This window comes from Trachemys scripta, chromosome 7, assembly GCF_013100865.1.
Source record: "Trachemys scripta elegans isolate TJP31775 chromosome 7, CAS_Tse_1.0, whole genome shotgun sequence".
Classification (NCBI taxonomy): domain Eukaryota; kingdom Metazoa; phylum Chordata; order Testudines; family Emydidae; genus Trachemys; species Trachemys scripta.
The window spans coordinates 51,449,575-51,456,714 of record NC_048304.1 but is presented as its reverse complement, the minus strand read 5'-3'; the positions used below and the strand labels follow the sequence as shown (position 1 = coordinate 51,456,714).

The 7,140-nt window shown below is 48.7% G+C and overlaps 1 protein-coding gene across 8 annotated transcripts in view; it reads right to left on the bottom strand.

Moving 5' to 3' along the window:
- Nucleotides 1-1,786: 1,786 nt before the first annotated feature.
- DAG1 (dystroglycan 1) overlaps nt 1,787-7,140 on the bottom strand; it is a 139,278-nt gene continuing 133,924 nt past the window's right edge. For all 8 annotated transcript variants that reach the window (XM_034775311.1, XM_034775306.1, XM_034775304.1 and 5 more), the window contains one exon: nt 1,787-6,706. In XM_034775311.1, the coding sequence (XP_034631202.1) occupies nt 4,298-6,706 (2,409 nt within the window). In that variant the 3' untranslated portion in view covers nt 1,787-4,297. The remainder of the gene's footprint in view (nt 6,707-7,140) is intronic.

Sequence of the window (7,140 nt, the reverse complement as noted above, 5' to 3'; positions counted from 1 at the left end):
AAGGAAGATCAAAGCCTGGTCCAAGGCTGAAAGTCATGTCTGCAATTGACGGGTGATCAATCACCAAACCTGAAGGCAGCGTGACACAGCAAGACCTATAGACTCTGGATTCAAACTAAAGCCTACACAAAGGATGGGTGAGATGGAAAACTTTGGAGGAGGGTAACATTCTGCTGCCAACATGGAAGGGCATCGGTGCATGTCCAACAGAGACCCAGCTTATCCTTGTGCCCGGCTTTCCTGGTCAGTTAGCCGCCACAAGCTACGAACCCAAGCTGCAAACTCAAGCAGGACTGGTAACTATGCAGCAGCTGCAGAACATCTGATGGATGTGTGTATATATGAGCGTGTGTGTGTATGTGTGTATAGGTATTAGGTATAATGTGTGTGTATATAAGGATTAAGATATTAGTTATTGGTCATAAATCAAATTGTTATAATAAATGTGGCATCTTTATCTTGTCCCCTTTAATAAGATCCTGCTAGTTTTTATTGGTATAACAAACCTGTGAACCTGACAACTTATCTAGTCAGAAGCGATTCTCTCTGCCTGCTCTAATGGCAACAGCTCTCCTTTCCTCACATCCGGCTTCTCCCTACCCCCCAATCTTGCCTTTCACTAGTGCTCTGGTGCCAGTGAAGTTTTGGGTCTATGCTTCCCTGTAGTTCAGGAGAGCTGGTTCCATGACCCAAGCAGTGGATGGAAGCCATGTTCAGAATACACAAGGTGGTGGGATAAGAAAAATAATGGGATGTATGGAGCCTTTTGCTTCACCTCACTTGTCTGAGTCTAGGGCAGGGACAGAACTGATCGTGTGCTAGGCCTTCACTGCCTCGCCAGGGCACAGTGAACACATGGACCGGCCAGTGCTATGGGCCTGAGATGCAGCTTGAATTAGAGCCGAGTGGGTCCCTGCAAACAGGTGATTGGTGCACACACTCATCCCCATTTTCTCAAAATTTCATTTTGTCTGTGACCAAGCATTTGAAATCTCAGCTGCTTTGCTGTGATTAGTCACACACAGTCTTGTTTTTGATAGGATGAGCAAGGTTTGTGCTGTGAGCACACAGGGAAAGCAAATGTACAATCCCCTGTGGAGAGTGAACCACCGACTTTCTGCGAGTGGCTGGGTTAGTGACAACAGCCGCTGCGTGAGCAGAGCCCTGCTGGACTGTGTTCAAACCTGGGCTTCACTGGAACTGGTTAAAATCTTGTTCAAACCCTGGCTGGGATTCCTGTCTTCATCTAGTGGGCCCCTCAGGCCAGGGCTAAGGCCCAGTGCAGCATGGGGGTGAATTGCCATCACTGCTGCCCATGCTCTGCTCTGGAGATAAAGGGCTAAGGGCTCAAATCTCCATGGACTTGCACAGGTGGATGAGTGGGAGTCACACCCATGACCCTAAGGGCAGGGCAGGTCTGATGTGTACCCAACACCTCTCAGTAGTATGCTGGTGGCAGACTGGGATTCCCTGCAGGAACTCAAGCACCTGTATTCTCTGTCTGCTTCACTCTGACCTAGAGAGCATACAAATGGGAGAGGCTCTCATCTAAACAGACAGTTACACACCCCGCCTTGCAGCGCCAGGCACAACTGAGGGCAAGCCAGCAGCTCTTAGTAAAAGCCCCCACATCCCAGAGTACCCTCAGAGAGCTGCCCCCAAGCCTTGCTGGAGCTCCACCACAGCAGTTGCTCTGCAGCTCTCTGCCCCCAGAAGCCTGCTGGGTGGGTGATGCCGCACGGTTGCGGCCAGTAGCGGAGGAAGAGTGTGAGAGCCCACTCCGGTGTAGTAAAGTACATAGGTTTATTTAGTTGATAGGATTCTTTACAGAATGCAGAAAACATCTTTAAAATAATCATACAAGGAATAAAAACACAGCAGTGATTGGTGAACACTTTTTAATACAAGTCTCTCTCACCATTACAGTGTCTAGTGGCATAAACAAACAGCACTGGTGCTAAGGGGAAGGCGGCCGCTGAGAATGCCATTATTATTATTCTGCTCACTGCCCCTTCGCCTCCAGTTTCTATGGTGACGGGTAGGCCCAGGCCTAACGCATGTGCGCCTGCGCATGGCCAGTATGGAGTGGCTGTGGTTGCTAGGGACAACGGCACTGTTTGGGAGCCTGCTCCAACTTGCGTGTGTGGGGATAACTTCAGGCCTGCTGGAGAGGCACTCGAAAGGCACTGCTGCCAGCTCAGCCCTCACAATCTACTGCCAGCTGCAACGGGCTTCCAGACACAGCTCTAGGTGCAGCACAAAGCCAACAGAGCGTCTGGGTGACAACACTCCCACTCCCCTCATTGCCAGACAGGACAAGATGGACCAGTGCTCTCCTAGGAAGCTTGCTCAGCTCCAGCACTCCTGCAGGGGGGGAGTGGGAGTCACAGGTGGTGTGTGGGGTAAAGCCAGCACCAATAAAATCCTGCCTGAGGTGCACTTTGCAGCCACCCCAACCTCACTCCTCCCACCCCTCTGCAGGTGCAGAAGCAGACACTGCCGAGCTAAGGCCCTAACAAGATTAGGCTAGTGTTTGCTTTTGACAGGCAAACTCCCTTGAAGTCGAGAAAAGGGTTGATGGGAAATGCCACCCTAGCAATTAAGAGGTGAAGGTCATTTTCTCCAGTCACCTACTGCTGTGTAACTTGGCCACGTCAGCACACAAACATACTTTGCAAAACAGTCAATATGGCTTAAAGTGTCTGCTTGGTGTGCAAAGTCAGCCAGAACCTGCCCAGCCAGCCCCGGCCAGGGCAGGGCCACATTATTGCAAAGGGTTTTTCCTCCCTCTAAATGTACCAAAAACAGTTCTCAAACGGTCCAGAAAAATCCATGCTTAAAATGATTTAGTTCAAAGGAAAAAAGCACAGGAGCAGCCTACAGGGCAACCCCAACCTCACAGGAGAGATGAAAGTTCATTTTAAAAAGGCAAGAAACCTAGACATGGCTCTAATATTTAACAATGACTAAGAGACAAAACTCAAAGTGAGCAACGCAGTCAGTCCAATGGCGCTGATACTAAGAAGCTATGCTCATACAAACTGCTGTCAGCGTTACCATTTTTAATGATTTTTTAATAAAACAATCTGAGGCTGTATCAAAAATTTAGTAAAAAATTAGATTTGAGAGTTTTACTCTGAGCCATTTCTGGCACTTCGGAGGTCCCAACCGCCAGTGTAATGTGCGCGTGAGCATGAGGGTAGCACAGCACAAGTGGGTTGGGACAGCAGGAGGGGATGGATGAGAAGCTGTGCCAATACTACGCTCAAGAAGTGAGGAGATAGCAACATACTACATAAAAATATTGCATCTTCGCCAAAATACCTCAAAGTGTGTCAAACCCCAGCCTCGCTACTTACATGGAGAATTGGGGCAGTATAAAACCTTCTCCCATTCCTGGCAGAGCCCCACACCGCTGGCCTGCCCACACCACAGCCATGCGGCCCACCGTGGAGATGCTGCCCCTCTGAGCCTGACTGAGCCCCACTCTCTGTTACCCAATGGCTGTTTTCCAGGCTGTTCTGAGGCACCTCCGAGTTCTGTTCTCCAGCAGCATGGGGACGGGCAGGGCGATCTTGGCAGGCCAGCAACGGCTTATGTAGGGGCAGGGTGTTTCCTGGCTGCTTGGCAAAGGATGCCCACACCCAGGCTGACGACAATTTTACAATACGTGAAAAAATAGGATTCTTCTGATAAAAACACTGGCTAGGTCCATCCTCTAACTGGGTTTGAAACACCTCTGGAGCTGATTTTTAGCAAGGTATTTCCCCTCCCCCGTCCCAAAAACTATACAGACAACTTCAGGTAGATAGCAGATTAAATGTAAAAACTCAGCCTTGACCTCAGAAAGTCCCTTGAATGTCATTATTTGTAGGCTACCTTTCATGTTACGTCCTGTTGCTAGACACATGTGAATAGAAAAAACAGTACAGTTAGTGTTAAAGGCAAACAGCAGAGCCTCAGAGTGCCACCCCCAGTGCTGCCTGTACATCCAGCCATCCCTCTCCCTTTTCACCAGTCTACGGACGCGTCGAGAAGCCTGCCGTTAGAAATATGTTTGAGCCAAGAAGAATTTTCTATGAATAAAATAAAATAAAAGCTGTTAGGCAAAAATAAAATCAGTGTCCCAAAGTCTCCCCAGCACTCTGGTGAGCGAACGTTTCCGGAGAGGGGCTGGCTGCGGTTTGGGATTCTAAGTGGTGTTTCTGGTTGGCAATGGATTTGCAGGCCATCAGTCCCTACAGACAACCCTGGCACGGGACTAGAGGCCCCTACTCCGCAATGAATCTTTTGTTCATTAAGGGGGAACGTATGGCGGTGGAGACCTGTAGGGGGTCATGTTCTTCGGGCGGGAGCCTTTACCCTCCATGGGTGCTGTGAAAGGTGGGGGAGGCTGGTATGGAGGCGCATTGGGGTCTTCATCCCGCAATGGAGTATATTCCCCGATAGTGTCCTGGTTCAAGGGGGTGGTCTCTGGCATGTTCTGATTTGGGTACTCTGGAGGGGGAAGAGGGGCTTTCTCCTCCTGAAGAATCAGGGGCATGCTGGAGGAAGGGGGAGGCTTGGAGTCATCCAGCTCGTCTGCGAATATGATCGGCACTCCCTTCTTGATGAAGGTGGCCTGATCTTCAATGGTGAGTTTGCCTTTTCTCTTCTTGCGATAACAGATCATGGCGATGATGCCAGCGATTAGTAGGATAGCAGCAACCACCACAGCAGGGATCACAGTGTGCAGGTACACGTCATCCTCGCTGCTCTTCTCGGGGTCTTTACCTGCCAACAATGTTGGGGTGGCTTCAGAGATAATCCTGCCATCTCTAGCCACTGGAATAAACTGAATGTGCCTGCAGCTGCCGGAGCCAATCACAGAAATATTTATGGGCCTGAACTCGGGCTCTAAGGCATTGGAAAAGGCTGGGCTAGGACCACCAGAGTCATCAGAGATTCTTTTGCTCAAGGCTCTGATCTGTTCTTTCGGGCATGGGTCCAGAGGCAGAGTGTTGTTTGTCCACTCCACTACAATGGAGCCCTTGGTGATGTTTTGTAAGGTAATTGTGCTGCTGTTCCGGTCGCCAAATGCAAAAGCCAGCTTCTTTACCAACTGAATCTTTTTATTGATGTCATTGGCCACTGCATTGTGGTCTCCATGGAATTTGGCTTTGAATTTAACTGGAGACTTGTCCCCATGTGGCCGTTTGTGAACATGTATTTCAAAAGCATCCACGGCAGAGAGACCACCTTTGTCCGTGGCGTACATGAAATACTCATGCTTCCCTATGTGGCTGTGATCAGGCATTCCATACATTAGTTGACTAGTGCTATTGAACTGGACCCAGGAGTTTTCTTCCACCATTTTCTGCTCTTTCAGCTTTAGAGTCAATTGCAGTTTATCGGTGGTGGTGTCTTCTTTATCATAGAATGTATCAGAAGGTATTTTAACCTCAAAGTAAGTGCCTTCCCATGCATCCACCCTGTCAATGTGGTTTGTCAGCCTTGGCGGCTCATTTGGCTCCCACACACGGGAAGGACCACTAATAGTAGTGCGTATGCGGGTTGGTGGAGAGGGGGTTTCCAACTTAGTGACTGGTGATCTGGTCATGCCAGGAGGCTTGGTAGGTCGAGGAGTTTTGGGTCTTCTGGTAGGCCTTCGAGTTGTAGCTGTAGAGGAATCTGTTGTTGATGGTGTGCCTAGTTTCAGCGTGGTGACTCTTGGTTTCTTAGTAGTGGTTGTGGGTAGTGTAACTACAGCAGTAGGCTCTACATATCCAGTCATCGTTGGGCGAATCTGCCCAGGGATAGTACTGGTGGCTTCTACTACTCTGGTTGGCTGAATTGGTCCTAGAGTTGGTGTCTGAACAATGGCTCCTCTTGTTCTAATAGTAACTGTAGGTTTCCTAGGTAACGGTATAGGCTCTCTTACTGGAGGAGCTGTTGTTTCTGTGGGCGGTGTAATGGCTGGGGATGTGGGGGTGGGAACAATTCTGGTTGGTGGTTCCTGGATAGCAGTTGTCGGTGGCCCAATGGCAGTGACAGGTGTAGGGGTGGCATTGATCTGCCGCCTTATTCTCTTAGGAAGATGAGGTTTCTTGTTAGCAATGTGCCAGCCAACAACAGGGTAGCCAAGATGGGCAGACATGGCACCTTCTTTAGCAGGAGCTTCAACGTTGCTGATGTTGGGAACACTATTTTGGCTCAAAGAACATCCCAATTTCCATGAGAGTAAGGCCCCATTTTCCACCACTTTCTTTGCATTTCCTGGCCCAGCCATGAAGGCTGACATGTCAAAGAGTCTATTATTTACAACAGGAACCAACTTCATGTTATGAAGTTCCACCTCTGAAAAACGTTTCATTCGGTTTAAAAGTTCAACCCTTTGCTTTGGTGTCATTTTTGTTAAGTCAGCATCCAAAATTACAGTCAGGATTGTGACTGGTTCCTCTGTGCCACACATGAATGGTGCTGCCTCATTCTGGTCTTGGGAAGCCACTCGTACTGACTGATGTTCATTGTGGTCTTCAGGGTGAACCTCAATGGAAAAGACATTGGTGGTCTGGGACACATAACTTCCATTGGGCTCCAGCTGCCCTGCATTCACTGAGATGTAATGCACACCCTTGTCAGTATCCAGGGGAAGACCTTCCAAGGTGCTACTCTTCGGTTCCCAATGCAGCCAAGAAGGCAAGGAGTCTCTCCCCGCTTCAGATATCTATGGAAGAGAAGGAGAGGTATGGTAAGGTACTGTTGCCTTTTAGAAATTAGTAAATAGACCAGTTTGATCACAATTAATGTTGACATTACAGGCTTTCAACAACTGATCTTGCAAGCATAACAGATGTAAAAGGTAAATTCTAGCCAGAATACCAAGATTGATTTTAATTGCATGCATCTGCCCCAAAAACACTGAATGGCCTGAATAGAGGAGCAAAGCAAGTGTGTATTTAAAAATACTTAATCAAAGGGCTCTTGTCTCCATGATGTAAGCTCCCAAAGACCAGTAGGCACCACTATATTGGATAAGTATGTTATTTTCTGCTAAGGCACAAGTGCAATTCCAGGGTGTGGTTACACAGAAAGACATCCAGATCTGGCCCGTGACAGTCAACTCGGGCTCACGGGTCTTGGGCTATTCCCTTGCTGTGT